At 45.1% G+C, this 21606-nt stretch overlaps 1 protein-coding gene across 5 annotated transcripts in view; it reads left to right on the top strand.

The window, feature by feature from the left end:
- VPS13D (vacuolar protein sorting 13 homolog D) overlaps window positions 1–21606 on the top strand; it is a 276670-nt gene that overhangs the window by 58687 nt on the left and 196377 nt on the right. For all 5 annotated transcript variants that reach the window (XM_008275374.4, XM_008275375.4, XM_008275373.4 and 2 more), the window contains 5 exons: window positions 7643–7825; window positions 12570–12798; window positions 16288–16498; window positions 19046–19217; window positions 19401–19513. In XM_008275374.4, coding sequence (XP_008273596.3) covers window positions 7643–7825; window positions 12570–12798; window positions 16288–16498; window positions 19046–19217; window positions 19401–19513 — 908 coding nt within the window. The remainder of the gene's footprint in view (window positions 1–7642; window positions 7826–12569; window positions 12799–16287; window positions 16499–19045; window positions 19218–19400; window positions 19514–21606) is intronic.

Here is a 21606-nt window from a genome sequence, read left to right as displayed (position 1 = left end):
TTACAAAGGCCGGTTAAGCAGAAAAGAGGTGGGCTGGCCATTTAGCCTAGTAGCCAAGATGCCTGTGTCCCCCGTGGGTCAGCCTGGTTCAGTAACCAGCCCTGGTTCCGTACACAGCTTCTGCCAATGCAGACCTTGAGGGCAACAATGACGTCTCAAGTAATTGGGTTTCTGCCATCCATGTGGGAGCCAGGATTTAGTTCATCGCAGTCTAGCCTTGGCCATCGTGGGCCTTCGGGAGCGTGAACCAGCAGATGGGAGCTCTTTCTGTGTCTCTCAAAAAATTTTTCTTTCTGGGCCGGCGCTGTGGCACCGTAAGTTAATGCCTTGGCCTGAAACGCCGGCATCCCGTATGGGCACCGGTTTGAGACCCAGCTTCTTCACTTCTGATGCAGCTCTCTGCTATGGCCTGGGAAAGCAGTACAAGATGGCCCAAGGCCTTGGGCCCCTGCACCCGCATGGGAGAACTGGAAGAAGCTACTGGTTCCTGGTTTCGGATTGGCGCAGCTCTGGCCTTGGTGGCCAATTGGGGAGTGAACCATGGGATGGAAGTCCTCTCTTTCTCTCTCTCTCTCTCTCTCTCTCTCTCTGTAACTCTTTCAAATAAAATAAATAAATCTTTAAAAAAAAAAAACCCTTTCTTTGAAAAGTTAAGAGCTATTCAATGTGCCTATAACAGTTTATTGTTTTGGAATCTGTAAATTAATATATTGAAATTTAAAAAGTTATTGTGTGTATAGAAAAAAAGATGGAGGGGCAGGCATTTGGCACGGTGGTCAGGCTCCCTCTTGAGAGACACCTGCATCCTGTATCAGAGTGCCTAGTTTCGAGTCCTACCTCTGCTGTTTCCAGCTTCCTGCCGGTGTACACCCTGGGAAGAAGCAGGTGATCGCTTAAGTATTTGGGTCCCTGCCACCGGTGTGGGAGTCATCAAACAGAGTTGTGGATTCCTAGCTTCAGTCTGGTCGGCCCCGCCTTGTGAGCATTTGGGGAGTGAACCAGCAGATGCCTTCCAAACAAACAAAGATGGGAAGGATATGGTGTTGATATGGTAACGATGGCTGTTAGATTTTCACTTCTGCGTGTTTCAGGTGTGCCATCTCATTTCTTTGAAGTTGAGTTTTTTTTATAATTTTTAAAATTTATTTGAGAGGTAGAGTTACAGACAGAGAGAGGGAGAGCCAGAGAGAAAGGTCTTCCATCTACTGGTTCATTCCCTAAATGGCCAAAATGGCCGGAGTTGGGCCAGGCCAAAGCCAAGGAGCCAGGAGCTTCTTCTGGGTCTCCTATGTGGGTGCAGGTGGCTTCTGGGTCTCCTATGTGGGTGCTTTCCCAGGCTGTAGCAGAGAGCTGGAGTGGAAGAGGAGCAGCCAGGACCTGCCATGCCACAGTGCCAGCCCCTGTTATTTTCAGTTTGAGAAAACAGTGACCCTAACAACTTCATCAGGGTAGTTCGGCACCAGAGTTCATACTTTGTACTAAACTCACAGCGTTTGGCTTTGGAGGTGAGAATATGGGTGGTTTCAGTTTTCCCTATTTGTTTGTCTTTGTCTTGTAAATTTTTTTACAGTGAATATGAACTAATTTATAACTCTAATATATACTTCAGGGCAGACATTTAGCCTACCATATTGAGTTTCTGGGTTTGAAGGTTGGCTCTGCCCCAAATTTAAGCTTCCTGCTAATGCAGACCCTGGGAGGCAGCAGTGATGGTTAAAGTAATTGGGTTCCTGCCATCTGTGTAGGAGACTTGGCCCTGGGCCGTTGTGGGCACTTTGGGCAGGGGACCAGAAGTTGGGTGCTCTTTCTGTCTCTGAAAAAGCTGTCTATATTATAAACTTAGATTTTTCTCTTTTTTGAAAGTGGTAACAATTTACATATTTTTTTAAATTAAAAACATTTTAAAAAGTACCACTTTTGTGGGACATAGAAAATTAAAGCCATCTTTTTTTTTAAGATTTATTTATTTGAAAGTCAGAGTTGCAGAGAGGAGTTGGGGGAGAGAAAGAAAGAGAGAGAAAGAGATTTTCTGTCTGCTGGTTCACTCCCCAAGTGGCTGCAACAGCCAGGGCTGAACCAGTCTGAAGCCAGGAGCCAAGAGCTTCATCCGGGTCTTGCACTTAAGTGAGTGGGGCCCAAGCACTTGGGCCACCTTCTGTTGCCTTTCCCAAGACATCAGCAAGGAGCAGGATTGGAAGTGGAGCAGCTGGGATGTGAATCAGTGGCACCCATGTCGGATGTTGGCATTGCTGGTGTGGCTTTACCTGCTGTGACACAATGCTGGCCCCACAGCTGTCTTTCTTGTTCTCACTTGTGTGATCTATGTATTGTTGTACCTGAGTGAGTGTAAACAGAGGAGCACCAAACATTGATAAATTTGATAGTCCTTTATTGCTGGCGGTGAACTCTTGACCCTGATGCTTCAACCAACAGGATTTATAAAGGCAAAAACGACAAGGACGGGAGGGGGGATACATGGTTACTGGGGTCACCCTAATCTAAACTAATATCAATTAGTGAAACTAATATCAATTATCATCTTAACAATACCAGTTACACTCTTAACAGTTTCAGTTGTGATCTTGACATTAATCCAGGTGTTGGCCTGAATCATTTGTAGGATATAGACAAATTACAACCGTATCGTTAACCCAGGTGCAGCCTATCTGTTTTTAAGCTTGAGCGATCATGCTAGGGGTTTCTGTGCTTTGCCAAGTGTGATGTAGGGGACTGCTGTTGTCTAAGTGTTTAGATTGTAGTTTCAGACCAGAATTTCGCAGTGCGGGGGGGGGGGGCTTCTTTCTCAAGATGGAGTCATGGATGCTCTAAAATTGACTCCCTACTGTCAAGGTGCTACTTCAGTATTTTTACTGATCAGCATATGAGAAGCATTTTCCAGATCATTAAATAACACTTTCAGTGATTGTATAGTATTTTATTATTTTAGTACAGTATGCTTTTTGTCAGCTTTATTGTATAATTTACATAATCAACCTATTTTTTTTTCCTTTGGGCGTCAGAATGACAAGGAAAGAGTGCCCATCCTCTGGTTCACTTCCTAAATGCCTGTAGCAGCTGGGTGTTAGCTAGCACAAAGCCAGAGCCTGGCCACCGGGGTAGGTGTTGCAGGGTAGGTTAGCCGCTGCCAGGAATGCTGCCATGCATGTCAAAGTGCTGGTTGGGTCCCCTGCTCTGCTTCCAGTCCGGCTTCCTGCTAATGCTTCCTGGGAGGCAGGAATGAAGGCTGAAGTGCTTAGATCCCTCCCCCCCATGCAGGAGTCCCCGGTGGAGTTCTGGGCTCCTCGTTGGTTGGCTTCACCCTAACTCTTGTGAGCAATGGGGGAGTGAACCAATAGATAGAAGATTTCTTTCTCACTCTTGCTCTACCTTTCAAATAAATAAATAAACAGTTCTTTAGAAAGAGGCTGGGGAGCCCCACAATTAAGATTTAGACTTTTTCTGTTAATCTCTAAAAGTTTCTGCATGTTCCTATGCCATTGGTCCCCTTGTTCTAACCCCTGTACCCTGACAGCCGTTGGTTCCCTTGTTCTAACCCCTGTCCCTGACAGCCATTGGTCCCCTTGTTCTAACCCCTGTACCCTGACAGCCATTGGTCCCCTTGTTCTAACCCCTGTCCCTGACAGCCATTGGTCCCCTTGTTCTAACCCCTGTACCCTGACAGCCATTGGTCCCCTTGTTCTAACCCCTGTCCCTGACAGCCATTGGTCCCCTTGTTCTAACCCCTGTCCCTGACAGCCATTGGTCCCCTTGTTCTAACCCCTGTACCCTGAGAGCCATTGGTCCCCTTGTTCTAACCCCTGTACCCTGAGAGCCATTGGTCCCCTTGTTCTAACCCCTGTACCCTGAGAGCCATTGGTCCCCTTGTTCTAACCCCTGTACCCTGAGAGCCATTGGTCCCCTTGTTCTAACCCCTGTACCCTGAGAGCCATTGGTCCCCTTGTTCTAATCCCTGTCCCTGACAGCCATTGGTCCCCTTGTTCTAACCCCTGTCCCTGACAGCCATTGGTCCCCTTGTTCTAACCCCTGTACCCTGACAGCCATTGGTCCCCTTGTTCTAACCCCTGTACCCTGACAGCCATTGGTCCCCTTGTTCTAACCCTATGTCCCTGTGACATTGGCCCCCTTGCCCTAATCCTGACAACCATCGGTCTGCTTTCTAGCACCATAATTTCACCTTTTTAAAAGAATTCTACATAAATGAAGTCATATAGGGTGCAGTCACCTGTGTCTGGCTTCTTTCACTTAGCATATTGCTTTTAAGATTCATCCATGCTGTTGCCAGCCACTTGGCAGTTCATTTCACTTTATTGCTGTGTTGAATTCCATTGTTTGAACATGATACAGTTTGTTTATCCACTTGCCCACTTGATGAACATTTGGGTACTTTACAGTTTGGGGCTGTTATAAATAGAAGTGATATGGATATTCACATTGAACTCTTACTGTGGATGCATACATTTCTCTTAAGCAATACCTAGGATGGAGCCAGCGCTGTGGTGCAGCAGGTTAAAGACCCTGCCTGAAGCACCTGCATCCCGTAAGGGTGCGGGTTCTAGTCCCGGCTGCTCCACTTCTGATCCAGCTCTCTGCTATGGCCTGGGAAAGCAGTGGAAAATGGCCCAAGTGCTTAGGCCCCTGCACCCATGTGGGAGACCTGGAAGAAGCTTCTGGTTCTTGACTTTGGATTGGCTCAGCTCCGGCTGTTGTGGCCATTTGGGGAGTTAACCAGTGGCTGGAAGACCTCTCTCTGTCTCTACCTCTCTCTCTAATTCTTTCAAATAAATAAAAATAAATCTTTAAGGAAAATAAAACAAAAACCTAGGAGAGCAATTGCTGAGTCATGGTAACTGTGTGTTTAACATCATAAGAAACTGTCTTCATGTTTTGGCTATTCTAGGTTTCTTGCTTTTCCATGTAAATGTTAGAGTCGGCTTGTCAATTTTTACAATAAATCAGCTACAATTTAGTTGGGATTGCATTAGATTTATATATCATGTTGTGGAGATTTGACATCTTAACAGTCCTGAATCTTTGGATACGTTAGTGAGGTGGACCAGTGTCTCTCCATTAAATAATTTCCCTCAGCTGTGTTTTGTAGTTTTGCCTATACCAATCTGACCCCGTTTTAGTTAAATTCATCCTTTGGCATTTTAAAGTTTTGATGTGACTATAAAAACATGTCAGTTTCTAAAGAATTTTGATGTCCAGTTTGTTGAGTAGATAGAAAGTATAACTGATTTTTCTGACTTTTGTATATTGACTTAGAGACCTTGTATCCCGCAGTCTTACTAAACTTACATATTAATTCTTGTTTCTTTAGATACTTTAGGATTTTATACATGTACAAAGATGATTAAGTTGTCTGCGAATGATAAAGTTTTACCTTTTCCTTCCCAACTTGCATTCCTTTTTGTTTCTTTTTCTTTCCTCTTTACACGGATTAGGACTTAGAGGACAGTGTTGATCATGTTGGAACTGACTATCCTTGCCTTGTTCACCATTAAATATGATGTTGGCTGTAGGTTGGTGTTTATTTTTAAAGGTTTATTTATTTGAAAGAGTTAGAGAGAGAAAGAGAGAGAGAGGAGAGAGGAAAGAGAGATCCTCTATCTGTTTGTTTACTCCCCAGATGACCACAACAGCCAGGGCTGGGCCAGGCAGAAGCCAGGAGCTCTTCCCAGTCTCCATGTGGGCATGGAGCCCACACCACTGCTGGGAACTGGATTGGAAGTGGAGCAGTTGGGACACGAACCAGTGCTCATATGGGATGCCAGCGACACAGATGTCAGCTTAACCTGCTGTGCCACAATGCTGTTCCCTGTAGTTGTTGTTTTTTTAAAGATTTATTTTTATTTGAAAGGCAGAATTTCAGAGAGAGATAGAGACAGAGAGTATCTTTCATCTGCTGATTCACTCCCCAAATGGCCACAGTGACTGGGGCTGAACCAGGCCACACCAGGAGCTTCTTCCGGGTCTCCCACATAAGTGCAGGGGCCTAAGCACTTGGGCCATCCTCCACTGCTTTCCCAGGAGCATTAGCAGGGAGCTGAATCATAAGTGAAGCAGCTGAGACTTGAATCAGTGCCTACATGGGATGTCAGTGCTGCAGGCTGGAGCTTTGACCTGCTGTGCCACAGTGCAGGCCCCTGTTGTTTTTTTTAGAGTGCTGTTCATAGATTCTCTTATCCTTTATTTATTTAAAAATTTTTGTTTATCTTCATTTTATATGGAAGGCATAGTGAGAGAGATAGAGCCAGACAGAGACAGAGACAGACAAAGAGAAGTCTTTCATCTACTGGTTTACTCTCAGATTGCCTGCAGCAGCTAGGGCTGAGCCAGATTGAAGCCAGGGGCCCTGAAGCCTGTCTGTCTCTCCTATGGGTACCAGCAACCCAAATACGTGAGCCATCATCTGCTGTCTTCTAAGATGTGCACCAGCAAGAAGCCGAATCAAAAACAGAGTAGCTGGGACTCAATCTGAGCTCTCCCTTGTAGGATGTGGGTGTTCCAAACAGCACACTACCTGCTGTACCAAATGCCCTAGGCATAGTCTTGTAAATAGGCCATTTACATGTGAAAAGAATGTGTATTTGGTGGTTGTTGGGTGCAGTGTTCTATAAATGTTCTTAGTTGTTTATCTGTTTTCTCTGTCATTGATTTCTGGCCTTTGTTTTTTTTTCTTCTAAGTTTTGTTTGGTTTTCTTTTTCTGGTTTCTTTTGATGGAAACTTTGCTTATTGATTTTAACATCTTTGTTCTTTTCTAAAGTAAGCATATACATTTTTCAGTAAATCACTTTGGGTAGTTTGGACATTTCAGTAGTATTCGAATTCATGAACATAGATTGCCTTTTCATTTTTTTCTGTTCTGTTCAATTTCTTTCATCAGTGTTTTGTAATTTTCATTGTAGAAATCTTTTACTTCCTTAGTTAAATTTACTCCTAGGTATTTTGTGTGTGTGTTGTGTGTGTGTGTGTCTAGCTATTATGAATGGGATTGCTTTCATGACTTCTTTCTCAACAAGTTTTGTTGGTATATAAAATGCTTTTAACTATTGTATGTTGATTTTGTATCCAACAACTTAATTTATTTATGAGTGCTAAAAGTCTTTTGGTGGAGCATTAAGTTTTTCTATGTTTAGAATCATATCATATGCAAACAGAGATAATTTGACTTTCTTTCTATTTGTATACTTTTTACTCTTTTTTTCTTGCTTCAGTGTTCTGGCTAAGACTTCCAGTCTATATTGAATAGCAGTGGTAAGAGTGGATGTCTTGTCTTGTTCCAGATATTAGAGGAATCACTTTCCACTGTTCTCCATTGATGTACCTTTTTCTCTAAGCATTGCCTTCAGTATATCCCACACATTATAATATGTTTTCTTTATTATTTTACTGAAATATTTTTCTCTTTCTCTTGTGGTTTCTCCTTTGACTCGTGGATTATTTAGAAGTGTGCAATTTCCAAATATTTGGGGATTTCCCGTTATGTTCTTGTTATTGGTTTCTAATTTAATTCTATGGTGGTCATAAAATGTGCTCTGTGTGATTTTAATTGTGCCATAACTTCACAAAGCTTTCGGGAACGTCAGGTCATCTGATTCAGTTTTCCTTCCTCTTCAGGTGAGAGATCAAGCCCAGCGCTGTTCACGAGTTCTCCTGGATATTGAAGCAGGCGCCCCTGTTCTCCTTATCCCAGAAAGCTCCAGATCAAATAATCTGATTGTGGCAAATTTGGGGAAGCTGAAAGTCAAGAACAAGTTTCTCTTTGCTGGTTTTCCAGGAACCTTTTCCTTACAGGATAAGGTGAGCAGTCCACAGCCATTCCCTTCCCAGCCCACCCAGTACGTGAACTGACTGAAAGCTCGTGTGATGTCTGCAGCTGCTGTTCCCGCTGCAGAGACTGTGGCTGGAAAGGTGTTTGTTTACATTTTATTGAAATTTCCCTTAGCCTTTTAAGTTAAGGTGGTGGAAATTATAATCCTTGCTAACTGCATATAGTAACTTGTTTTAGCAAACCAACAAATGGAACTGACCTTTTATCTCTTTATAATGCTTTCTGTATATAAAGTATTCTTTCTATAATAACAGCATTTTATATCATGTGACTTTTTTCAGAGGAATGATTTGTGATTTGGCCAGTAGTTTACTTGAAGACAATTAAAAACTTCATAATAAAATCTTTTTATTTATTTATTTGTTTTTTGACAGGCAGAGTGGACAGTGAGAGGGAGAGAGAGAGAAAGGTCTTCCTTTGCTGTTGGTTCACCCTTCAGTGGCCGCTGCGGCTGGCGCATCGCGCTGATCCGAAGCCAGGAGCCAGGTGCTTCTCCTGGTCTCCCATGCGGGTACAGGGCCCAAGCACTTGGGCCATCCTCCACTGCCTTCCCGGGCCGCAGTAGAGAGCTGGCCTGGAAGAGGGGCAACCGGGACAGAATCCGGTGCCCTGACCGGGACTAGAACCCGGTGTGCCAGCGCCGCAGGCAGAGGATTAGCCTAGTGAGCTGCGGCGCCGGCCTCATAATAAAATTTTATACTTGTATTGCTTCATAACTTTAAATTACTTTGGCACTAATTTCTTACAACATTTAAAGGTAATTAGGATGAGCATTGTTGTAATTTTATGTTACATTTGAGAAGACACTTAGAGACTCTTGGAGGATAAACAGTTAAAATGGAAACACCCAGTAAACCACGGACTCTTACCTCTGGGGAGCTGGGAGCCAGTCTTGTCAGTCCCCTTGCACCTCTTTTCATCTGAGGAGACAGTGATGTTTCTGGAACTAGAGATTGAGGGCTTGTCGTGCTTGGTGTGTGTTTTCATCATTCCTTGCTGGTTTCCACAGCAGCTTTCCAGTCTGTGTGTTTATCCAGCACAAGTTCACTTTGGCGTGCCAGGAAAGCACTTACTGAAATTCCCATCTGGTTAGGTCTGTTTTCAGTCAAGCAGCTGATAGCAGAAGGATGGAGAGAGCCTTTGAAAAGATGCGGATAACACTTGAAGACCTTGCAACTATCAAAAATAGCAATACAGATCTGATATGTGTTGAATGCTTATTATACACCAGTTTGTGCTAAATTCTTTTTTTTTTTTTTAAGATTTATTTTATTTATTTGAAAGAGTTAGAGAGAGAGGTAGAGACAGAGAGACAGGTCTTCATCCGCTGGTTCACTCTGCAGATGGCTGCAACGGCTGGAGCTGCGCCTGAAGCCAGGAGCCAGGAGCTTCCTCTGGGTCTCCCATGTGGGTGCAGGGGCCCAAGCACTTGGGCCATCTTCTACTGCTTTCCCAGGCCATAGCAGAAAGCTGGGTCAGAAGCAGAGCAGCCAGGACTAGAACCAGCGCCCATATGGGATGCCGGCGCTTCAGGCCAGGGCTTTAATCCGCTACACCATAGCACCGGCACGGCCCTGTGTTAAATTCTTTACATATAAAAGGAGACCATTTCCTGTACTCATAACACAGCTGACACCAAATATGTAGGTTTTTTCCCCACACCAGTCTTATTCTGCCAATGCTTCCCATACCAACAGGGTGTCCTAGAGTTTAATTCTAGTGCTACCTCCCTGGAGTTAGCAGTAGGTTAGGGGCTCAGACCCACAGGAGTGCCCAGATATCCACCTCAAGGCTGGCTCTTGGGTATTTCTCACCAACCTGATGTAAACTAGGGGTTCCTGGTAAGAGTCTACACCTCCGAGCTGGGATTAGGTTTATTTGAGAAAAATAAACTGCCGAAGGTAATTCCTGGATTATGTATCACCCTCACCAGAGTAGCTGTAGCTCTGTTAGAGCAGTGGTTGATTAACGTGGATGAAAGAACTGCAGGGGTTACTACAGAAAATAAGTCTGAACGGGTGTTGTTAATGTCTCTCGGTGTTGGAAGACAGGAATTGAAAGATGGTGTCTAGAGTCGTAGTCCTTACCGGGACTCTGCCAAGGACCTACCTCAGTGAGGCTCTGGGAATAGTAGGGGACTGCAGTATTTGCTGTCAGTCCTAATCTCGGTGTTCTTGTTCTTTCAGATTACTGCCTGTGTGTCTGTCTCTTTTTCTCAGTTGTCCATTGACTCATTGTCATTAACTGAAACGTCCTGAACCGGCAGTATTTGAGCAGTGGTGGGTACAGGAAGATAGTGTGTGAGCTGTATGAGCTGTGTTCATGCTGTGTTCATGCCTCAAGACCCAGAGTGGAGGTGTTGCGCCAAAGGGCCAGAGGTCAGGTCTCTGTGTGTCCTCTCACTGACAGGTGAACTGGACTTAATGGTCCCTGGAAGCAGCAGAGAGTAAGACCCAAGCAGCAGTGTAGCCTAGCGAAAGGAAGAGCATAGGGCTGCCCTCGGCACACACAGCTGCTGACTGAGAAGGTGCACCGGCTCCTCGTGCTGGGGAAGCCTTGCCAGTGCTCACGTGCTCTCCTGTTGGAATAATGAGCCTTTGTGATAAATCTTTATTTTGAGGCCAAACTAGATTTTTCAGGAAGAAGTCAGTTAAAGCCAGAAGGTGTGATCAGGTTTAATAATACCAGTTTTTACTCCTGTTTCCTAAAAAGGTAATGGACTGATTTCCAGTATTAGAGATATCTATATATGGAATACAAGCAGACTCTAGGGTTAGCCTCTGAAGAATTGCCAGAATCCTTCAGGACAGTTTTGCAAAAGTGTTTCTATTTTGTTAAGCCAAGTAGTAGCACATAGTTTGTAGCATTGTAATGAAATGGTTTCCCTGTATTTGTTTTTGAGGATTTGATTTTAAGTGGCATTGCATACAAGGATTGTTTTCTCTTCAAGGTATCACATGCTTTTTTGCCTCCTCATTATTCCGAAAAACCTTATGGTATTCAGCAGTCAATTCACATTCATATGCTTAGAAATAAAATTAAAATATTTCATTACTTGGGAAAGCCTTCTTATCAGTTATTCCCCCTATTTATAGAGAAGTCCTTCTTATGGGCCTGATAAAGAAAATTTTTAGCAATAGGTAGTACTTTCTTGATGATATTTTATATCCTAAAATCCTAGAAAAATTGCCTTGTTGCTTGCTGGTGATTGTTCTGTAGAATTCCATAAGGGCTGCTTGGAGTGTGTGTGTGACAGTGCTTGTGTTCAGATAAACCTGAATGTGAAGTTTACCTCTTCGCATGTACACACGTGACTGCCCGCGGCCTGAGCGCCGCGAAGAGTCCTGTCCTCCTCTCACAGGGCCCTTTGCATTTACATTTGCCCTTTAATGTACTCGCACAGGGGAGATTTGTCTCACGTGCATTCCAGTGGTTAAAGGAGAGGAAATAATCCTGAAACGAGAGCTTTCAGAGGGATTATTTGTCCTTGAGCTTGGCAACTCTTGTGTTTAGAATTGTTTTACATAAATCCATTTCTTAATGAGTACAGGTTTGAGTTTTTGCATATGTTTTCCTTTCTTTCTGTCAACTACAACTTGTGCTTAAACCATCATTTCCAAGAGCCTTTCAAATGCTTTGGGTCAGTCTCCTCCGGCAGCTGATTCACTTAGACCAACTGCAGAGCAGCTGTAGCGGTGAACAGATGGAAGAGCCATGCTCTCCAGAGCCTGAATCAGCTAACCAGGAGGGAAGGTCTTTAATGTTGATTTGCTCAAATAATAGCTTTACCTTGTGATTTGCCTTGCCCCCTCCCTTCCAAATGATTGCCCAAAGAATGGTTTCCTTTTCTGTCCCCTGTAATTACAACTCAACGTAAGTGATAGAGCATACTGCTTGCGTCTCTTTCCAAAGCTGAGTAAGGACCTATGGCTGTGCTAGGAGGAGACCAGCAGGATTGAGTCTTCCAGTCCTCCCAGTCCCAGCCCAAGAGTGCAGATGTCATTGTGCATTGTGTAGCTCAGAGGCCCGAGTGAAACAAGCATGGGGTATTTAATAGCCAGCTATTGAATCACAGATTTTCCCTTACAGCATTTAACTGAAGGTAGTGTGTATAAAAAGAGTGTCATGTTTTCAATAGACTTGCAACCTAGTTTATCCTGTGTTGGCTCTTCTGAATTTTTATGTCTCAGCAAAACCATAATTGGAATGTCAGACCTTTGTTTTCCATTTTGTTTTCATAGTTAACCTAGAAAAGACAAGAAATGTAAACCCATAAGAGGAGACCTCTACAAAGTACAGACGCTTCACTGTGGCCCACTTCCCAGTTGCCACTGGATACACTTTCTCAGGACAATGAACCTCTTCCCCCAGCGAAGCCACATTAAATCGTGTGGCTGAGAGGATTCGAGTTAACCCAGATTAAATCACCTGAGACAGTTAGCATCTCAGCATTCACTGTTGGGCCAAAAGAGTTGCTGATGTTCTCGACGGGTGTTGAATAACCTGTAACATCTTCGCACATACAATTGTGTGGCAGAAATGTCACGGCTGTGTTCCTCTTATTTATGGAATCCGTGAGGCCGAGGGGAGCACAGGTGTCACTGAGAGCTTTGACGGTCCTGGGGACTGGGAAGGGACTCCTGGGCTATAAAAGATACCATTATACTTTCAGCTGCTGCCTTCTGGAGTGTGTTTTTGTTTGTTTCTTCCCAGGAATCTGTGCCTTCAGCTTCCCCAACAGGTACCCCCAAACACAGTGTGAGGAAAGCGGCCATCCCAGAGAACCCTAAGGGAACCCATTCCCAGGGGCTGTTTATGACCCCTCCTGCTGGCATGGGTCTGGGCAGCCTGAAGAGGGAGTCTGTGCCCAGTCCCTCCACCAGCTCCACCAAGCAGCGAGGGCAGCAAGCCACGCCTGCAGGCCGTGTTTCCAGCAGTCCAGGTAACAGCGAGCAGGGAACTATGGGATGGTGGTGGGGAAATTCCTGTGACTATTCCAGAGCCTAAGGGGGGCGGGGGCGGGGATGCATTATGCCAAGCAGATGCCAACAAAGAGATGGCATTTCTTGAGTGATAATCAGATTTTGATGTTGCTTTAGCAGGCTTACGGGTGTTAGGTGTAGATTTAGCATTGGGTGACTGCTGAAGTGGGGTTAAATTAACAAGACACACCGTAAATTAAAAGTTTTAAAATTGTCTATATGAACTTTTTATCTCGTAGATCAAGATAGTTGCTACCAGATGGTGATGGTATAATTAGAATATCACAAGTCCTGCGTCCTTATAAGCCACTGCTTAACCACTGTCATTGCAGATCACTAATTCTGAAAAATAAAAAAGGAACCCTTTAGAAAACATGAGTGAGAATTAGGTAACAAATACTGTCAACAAAACACTATCAGATATGAACCTGGGCAGGTGTCTGCCCTGTCTGTGTGCAAGGACTTGGATCCTGGCTGCACTCCTGATTACAGCATTTCTGCTAGGGGGCAGGTGATGGCTCACGTTGTTGGGTCCCTGCTACCCATGGAGGAGACCTCAATGAGTTCCTGGCTCCTGGCTTTGGCTTGGCCCATCTCTGGCTGTTGCAGGCATTTGGAGAGTGAACTAACAAGAAGACCTCATTTCTGTCTTTTTCTCTCTGTTATCTCTGCCTTTCAAAAAAATAAAATGCAAGGCTGACTTTGTGGTGCAGTGGGCTAAGCTTCTACTTGTGGCCAGCATCCCGTATTGGAGTGCCTACTCAAGAGTCCAGTGGCCTGGGAAGGCCTAAGTGTGTGGGTACCTACCATCCATGTGGGAGACGTGAATGGAGTTCCTGGCTCCTGGCTTTGACCTGGCCCAGACCTGGTTGTTTTAGCCATTTGGAGAATAAAACAGTTGATGGAAGGTCTCTTTCTCTGTCTCTTCCTCTCTGTGCTATGCCTTTCAAATAAATAAATAAATCTTTAAAAATAAATAACTAAAATTTAAAAAAGATAAATCATCCAGTTATCAGCATTCTTTCCTAAAATATAGGGTATTTCAAAGAGTTCATGGAAAATGGAATTAAAGGTAACTTTCAGGCAAAAATTTTTTGAAATTCCTGCATATGATGGGTTCTTCAGAAAGTTCATGGGAGATCCAAATTATGAACAAACTTTGAGCAGATTTCAAAGCTGTTTTTTTCAAAGATTTATTTTATTTATTTGAAAAAGTTACAGAGGGAGGTAGAGACAGAGAGAGAGGTCTTCCATCCGATGGTTCACTCCCTAGAGGGCTACAACGGCCGGAGCTGCGCTGATCTGAAGCCAGGAGCCAGGTGCCTCCTCTGGTCTCCCATGTGGGCGCAGGGGCCCAAGGACTTGGGCCATCTTCTACTGCTTTCCCAGGCCATAGCAGAGAGCTGGATCGGAAGAGGAGCAGCCGGGACTAGAACTGGCGCCCATATAGGATGCGGGCGCTTCAGGCCAGGGCTTTAACCCATTGCGCCACAGTGCTGGCCCCTTAAAGCTTTTTTTTTTTACACTTAAATAAACATCTTTTAATTTTAATTTTCTCTGAACTTTTTGAAGTGCCCTTGGATGACAATTAGTCCTTCCAAACAACGGCCTAATTTTGGCTTTTCAAGTTTTGAAAGTGCCCTGGATGGGAGTGTGTGGACCAAGTGAGGTGCTGCTCTAAGGATTTAGGGAGGGAGGCAGAATGTGCCAAGCCAAGAAGGTCAGGCTGGTGTGATTGGACTCTGAGAGTCTTGTTAGACCTCCCTGCAGCACTCTGCCGTCTTAGAGGTGACAGGAGAGCGCTTGACAGTTATGTGGATGGTTAAATGGGATCATCATCGTCATAGTAGTTGTTACTGAACATCTGCAATGTGCCACACATTGTAGCATATTATTTACATTATGTCACCCTCAAAACAGCCCTGTAAGGTTTTATCTTCATCCGTTTTATCTAGTTTGTAGATGAAGGCCCAAAGGCTTAGAGAGATTGAATAACTTAACTTGCTCAAGGCTACGTAGACAGTAAATTTCAGCAGTCTGCCTCTGGAATCTAATTCCCAACCTGTGTGACGTTGCCAATTGAACTCCGGCTGTGACACAGGTGGAGCATGGAGGAGTGCACGTGTGGGTTTCTCGAGAAAGGCTGTGTGTGTCAGTGGTTGTGATGATTAGGAATAAGGCCAGCAGTACTATAGGTGGACACCTGTAAGGAATGATTAGGAATATTTTGTAGAAAGATCTCTTTCCTGACAATATTTCTTCTCCTGATTCGCTGTTTGTCTCTGAAATTCCCCTACTTGTGATGCATTGCCTTGGATTAAGACAGTGGTTTTCACATTGTTTCCATACATTCCTAGGATTCCATGACAGAACCCTAGGGAATCTCTGAAACCTATTTTATTCCTGTTTTTTTACTTCCTTCTGCCAGATCAGCTCATTTCCACATATTTTACATACTCATCAACTCATCAAGAGCTAACTTATTTAGTGCCCACTTCATACCAGGTATTATAATACTTTGTTCTGTGGTATATATAACATGCTGTAAGACATGGTTCCTGCTGTGGTGGTCCTTAGAGGCTAATGAGAAAGACTTAAATAAACATATAAATACTGATAGGTTATAATAAATGTTATTATGGGAAGGATGACAAAGGAGAACCCAATTAGATTGCGATGGGAGGATGACGTCACTGGTAAGGCCATCTAGGAGCAAAGAGCTTGGCATTAGGGTCACGGAAAGAGAAAAGATCTGAAACCCTGGGACTTAGCAAGTGGGAGAATGGCTTGGGATGAGATTGGAAAAGCAGGCAGCAGGCTTATGCAGGCCCTTGTAGGGATTTGACAGGGTTCTACAACAAGAATTTTGGATTAAACATGGCCATTAAAGTGCATAAAGGAAGGGAATGTTATGGTCCATTTATTTTTTTAAGGATTACTCAGGTATTTTGTGGGGAGAGTGGTTTTGTGAGGACCAGGATGGAATTATGTAGGTATCTTGAGGATTGTTTATGATGGTCTAGGCGAGAATGAAGGTGGTTTGGGTTTGATCAGTGATGATGGAAATGGTTACACGTATTATTTGTTTGAAAAAAGCATTTAGTTCCTGGGAAAAGTTTGTAAACCTTTGGGTAGAATTGTCTCTAGGGAGGAATTTCATGTTAAATCATTTTTTTTTATAAGCTCTTTAGCCCCAGTTAGTGTCTCAGAATAGGAGGCAAGCAGTGTGTGCCTAGCGTGGAGGAGGAGCTTTGCATGGGGAGGCCTGGGTACCATGGTGTAGACCTGGACAGCCAGTTTCTTGAGTAGTGAATAGCACGGGGAAGCAGGCAGTTCTACATATTTTCCAAAGACACAGTGAACATATTTGGTCTTCAAAATTTTGTTCAGGGCAAATCCTTTCTGGTACTCCTCTTCTTTATTATCTCTCTTTCCTTGGATCTTTGTAGAAGACCACGTCTGCCTGCTGGACTGCATTGTTGTGGATCTGCAGGACATGGACATCTTTGCAGCAGAGCGACATCCACGGGAGTACTCCAAGCCCTCAGAGGCCAGCGGTGGAGATCTCGTCTTCCCCTCCTATTTTGTGCGGCAGACAGGAGGCAGCCTCTTAACTGAGCCTTGTAGGCTGAAGCTGCAGGTGGAAAGGAATTTAGACAAGTGAGTGTTTTACAGCTACTAACTGTTGTAAGCGCTGGCATCCCATATGGGCACTGGTTCAAGTCCCAGCTGCTCCATTTCCAATCCAGCTCTCTGCTATGGCCTGGGAAAGCAGTGCAAGAGGGCCCAAGTGCTTGGGCCCCTGCACCCACGTGGGAGACCTGGAAGAAGTTCCTGGCTCCTGGCTTCAGATCCGTTCAGCTCTGGCCACTGTGGCCATTTGGGGAATGAACCAGCAGATGGAAGACCTCTCTCTCTGGCTCTACCTCTCTGTGTAACTCTGTCTTTGAAATAAATAAAATAAATTAAAGTGAATCAGGGGGCTGGTGCTGTGGCGAAGAAGGTTAAGCTTCTGTCTACAGTGCTGGCATCCCATATGAGTGCTGCTTCTGATCCAGCTCTCTGCTATGGCCTGGGAAAGCAGTGGAAGATGGCCCAAGTCCTTGGGTCCCTACACCTACATGAGAGACCCAAAAGAAGCTCCAGGCTCCTGGCTTCGGCCTGGCCCAGCTCTGCTGTTGCAACCATTTAGGGAATGAACCCATGGATAGAAGATGTCTCTCTCTATCCTCTCTCTGTATCTCTGCCTTTCAGATAAACAAGTAAATCTTTTATAGAAAAAAAATCAGAAAGGGTATAGGTATTTATTTGTTTCTTCATCATTGTAACAAGTGTTTATTGAGTCCCTGCTATGTGGTAGAAATGAGGGCAGAGCTACTGTGAATAAAGACAAACCTTCTGCCTTCAAGGAGCCTGTGTTTTGTTGGGTGATACAGGAAGGTGAGTAGCTGATTCTAGTTTAGTGTTTGAGTTAGTGTTGTAATTGTGTGATAAGTTTACAGGTGCCTGCAGACTGAGCATGGATTTGGGTGGTGAGGGGTGTGATGGCGTGCAGAGTCTTATGGAAGAGGTGGGCATTCGGATTATGTGTTCCATTGTGTGCTGATCCAGAATCAGTGTGACTGTTAGATGCAGTTCTGCCGTTTTGACTCCATTAAGCAATCTGAAAGACTGAAGAGCTGACCCTGTGGTTGGTCTCAGAATGTGGGATGGAATTCTATGGCTCAGAGCATTGCTTCAGTTGTCTTGAGTTCTATATGTGCCTGGGAAATGTCTTGGGGGGGGGGGGGTTGGACATTGCTAGATGCTACCTGAGACCAGCAGGATCCGACTCTCAGGGCTGACATCCAGGTGTGTCTTTAACCGGCTCGCTTGCCCAGGCACATGGACTGGGCACTGCTGGTGCCAGTGGTGATCGCTTTCAGTCTGGGGCACCGATCGTGGAGAAGGCAAGAGCGTTTTTGCATCTCAGCTCCAGGGGGCGATGACTGGCTGTGGAGGGGTGGGCATTTTCATTGCAGCCCCTCTAACTGTGCAGCGTGATGTTAAGCCTGTTCTGGCAGCACCCCTTCCTAGTTCTCGGGTTTGGACAAGTCATTTAATGTCACTTTTTTTTGTTTCTCTCTGGATTAATGATACAATGTAGCTGTTCTCACTGGGATGTTTGTGTTTCGCTCTTTCTTGTTATTCAAGTGCTGCCTGGCTGGTGTTCAGTTATGGTTGGCATGGGCTGTATTTGGTTTTACTGGCTTAGCAGTATTAAGAAGAGCTTCAGTATTTAGAAATTGAACACTTTGTTTTCTTTTGAGGCAATGCTTTCCAGAAAAAAAAAAATGAGCTCTGCTATTCTGCTTATCTAAACTTTCCGACTCCCAGCAGTGTTTATGTGGATAATTATAGTCTGTTAGCCCAGCTAGGAGGTGATGCTGAGCACAAGGTGTCCTGTCAGCTTTGACACCACAGAGGCAGGAGCCTGGTAGGCACCTGATAATCCGGTCCAGTTTCCCTTTACTGGTTACGTCATTCGTCTTTCACATTCTGTTGTATGTAGGTTTCTCTGTATAGACAGTGTGATTGTTTATATTCCTTTTCCATTTCAGATCCTAACCCTCCCCTTTCAGACTCCGAGCACAGTGTCTGTCAAATCCGTGACGCCCGTGTCACCTTAGGAGGCTATAGGAAGCCCCTTAGTGTTGGAATGAGGGGTTTTGATCCCCTGACCCTGAGCATGTCAGCTTTCTTCTGCCTGCCCAGCTGAAATGGGTCACCTATTCAGTTTCTACCAAGTGCCATCTGGGCTCAGTTGGAACCATCAGTTCCTTCCTTTATCAATTACTGCTGAATGTGAGGAGTTAAATAGAGCTTGACATCTCCTCTTTGTTGCTTTTCCAGCTGTAAAGTTTAAGCTGTTTTGCAGTCCCATGAGATTTTCCTTATACTAGATTAGTTAGCTAGCTCATGTCAGATTTGAGGATTTTCTAAATGTGTATTTTCAGAGAAAAGAGGCTTTTTATAGTTGAAACATGATAGTCATACCAATTTGCTAAATTTGGAGCTAAAAGAAGTTTTTGTCATTGGAAGTTGGAATTTACTTGGTTGAAAGTATAGATGGGTTGAAAGTATAGTTGGCTGTTGTATTTGGAGGTAAGCTGTGTCAATGTGAAATTAGTGATTGTTTGTCAAAATGACCTCTGTTCTTTTTCATAGAGAAATAAGTCATACTGTACCAGACATATCTATCCATGGCAATCTCTCCTCAGTCCACTGCTCCCTGGATTTGTATAAATACAAGCTGATCCGTGGCTTACTAGAAAACAACCTTGGAGAGCCCATAGAGGAGTTTATGCGGCCTTATGATTTACAAGATCCAAGAATTCATGTGAGTGAGACCTATCTCCTTCTGTAACTCTCATAGCCTCAGCTGATGGTTACCCTGTGCATATATTCCTCAAAATCACCTGGAAAAGGAAGGCAGAACAAGCCAGTCAGATTTCTTGACATATTGACCCATTTTCAGATTAACATCATCCACTCTGTGTTGATTAGCATTTTCCTTTTACAGACTGTTCTCAGCGGAGAAGTGTACACTTGCATGTGCTTCCTCATTGATATGGTAAATGTAAGCCTGGAACTTAAAGATCCAAAAGGGAAGGAAAGTGCTGGATCCCTGGCCAGGTATGGCTTTCATCATGTTTTATTGCTAATAATGACTGCAAGAAATACACATATTTTCATTTGCATAGGGCAAAACAGTGTGGTTCACAGCAGAATGTGGCTTTCAGGGTGCTTTTTGGTGGTTCTACACAACACTTTATGAAAGTTTAAATTCAGGGCAGCCTACCAGTTAAGATAGCATATCCTGTGTTGGACTGCCTGGATTTGATACCTGACTCTACTCCTAACTCTTGCTTCCTGCTAATGTGAACTCTGGGAGACAGCAGGTGATGGCTCAAGTACCTGCGTTCCTGTCACCTACTGAATTGCGTTCTTAGCTCCAGAGGCCATTGTAGGCATTCGGGGAGTGAACCAGCAAATGAGAGCTCCTTTTCTGTGTGTGTGTCTCTCTCCAAAAACCAAATAAGCAAATTAATTAATTAATTAAAAATTAAATTGGTTGCTCTGTTACCAAGGTAGGTCAGTCAGCTTATGCTGCAGTCACAGACAGCCCCCAGACACCAGAGACGTCACACAGTGCTGATGTCTTTCTCCGTCATGCTGCTGATCGTTGCTGTCGTCACTCATGGTGCTTCTTCAGAGCTTCTTCTGGTCTCCCATGTGGCTGACAGGGTCCAAGGACTTCGGCCACCTTCCACTGCTTTCCCGGGTGCATTAGTGGGAGCTGGATCTGAAGTGGAGCAGCTGGGACTTGAACTGGCACTCATATGGGATCCCGGCATCACAGATGGCAACTTTACCTGCTGTGCCACAAGGCCGGCTTCCCGGCATCACAGATGGCGACTTCACCTGCTGTGCCACGAGGCGGCATCCTGGCATCACAGATGGCGACTTCACCTGCTGTGCCACAAGGCCGGCATCCCGGCATCACAGATGGCGACTTTACCTGCTGTGCCTCGAGGCCGGCATCCCGGCATCACAGATGGCGACTTTACCTGCTGTGCCACGAGGCCAGCTTCCCGGCATCACAGATGGCGACTTTACCTGCTGTGCCACGAGGCCGGCATCCCGGCATCACAGATGGCGACTTCACCTGCTGTGCCTCGAGGCCGGCTTCCCGGCATCACAGATGGCGACTTTACCTGCTGTGCCTCGAGGCCGGCATCCCGGCATCACAGATGGCGACTTTACCTGCTGTGCCACGAGGCGGCATCCTGGATTCACAGATGGCGACTTTACTGCCGTGCCACGAGGCCGGCCCAGTACTCTTATTTTCTAGGTGGAGTCTCTGAGTAGCGTAAGATCTGATGGTTGGAAAAATGATTCAGTATTTGAAAACATTTCAAGGCTAGTAATCTCCCTGCCAGAACATTCTGTCTTCTAGTTTGTTTTTTCCATGAACATCTGCCATGAGAGGGTCAAGCTTGTGAAAATGAAAACATGACCTCCCAGGGAGTGCATTAGCAGGAGCTAGAATCAGAAGAGGAGGTGGGACTTCAACCCAGACACTCCAGCAGGTGCAGGAACCCCAGAGGCATCTTAACCACCACCCGAACACTTGCCTCAAGCTAGAAATTTGATTTTTTTTTTTACATTTTTTTTTTTTTTTGACAGGCAGAGTGGATAGTGAGAGAGAGACAGAGAGAAAGGTCTTCCTTTTGCTGTTGGTTCACCCTCCAATGGCCACCACGGCTGGTGTGCTGCGGCCGGCGCACCGCGCTGATCCGAAGCCAGGAGCCAGGTGCTTCTCCTGGTCTCCCATGGGGTGCAGGGCCCAAGCACTTGGGCCATCCTCCACTGCACTCCCGGGCCACATCAGAGAGCTGGCCTGGAAGAGGGGCAACCGGGACAGAATCCGGCGCCCCGACCGGGACTAGAACCCGGTGTGCCGGCGCCGCAAGGTGGAGGATTAGCCTATTGAGCCGCGGCGCCGGCGCAATTTGATTTTTAATGGTTGGCCGTGCCTTTAGTCTTTCTTTCTTTTCTTTTTTAAGATTTTATTTATTTGTTTGAGAGGTAGAGTTACAGTCAGAGGGAGAAACAGAAAGATCTTCCGTCCGTTGGTTCAATCCCCAAATGGCCGCAACGGCCGGATTTGAGCCAATCTGAAGCCAGGAGCCAGGTGCCTCTTCCGGGTCTCCCACGTGGGGACC

The sequence above is a fragment of the Oryctolagus cuniculus genome, chromosome 7, assembly GCF_964237555.1.
Source record: "Oryctolagus cuniculus chromosome 7, mOryCun1.1, whole genome shotgun sequence".
NCBI lineage: Eukaryota > Metazoa > Chordata > Mammalia > Lagomorpha > Leporidae > Oryctolagus > Oryctolagus cuniculus.
Note: the sequence above shows the minus strand (reverse complement) of the source record. Positions and strands in the feature narration are given on the sequence as shown.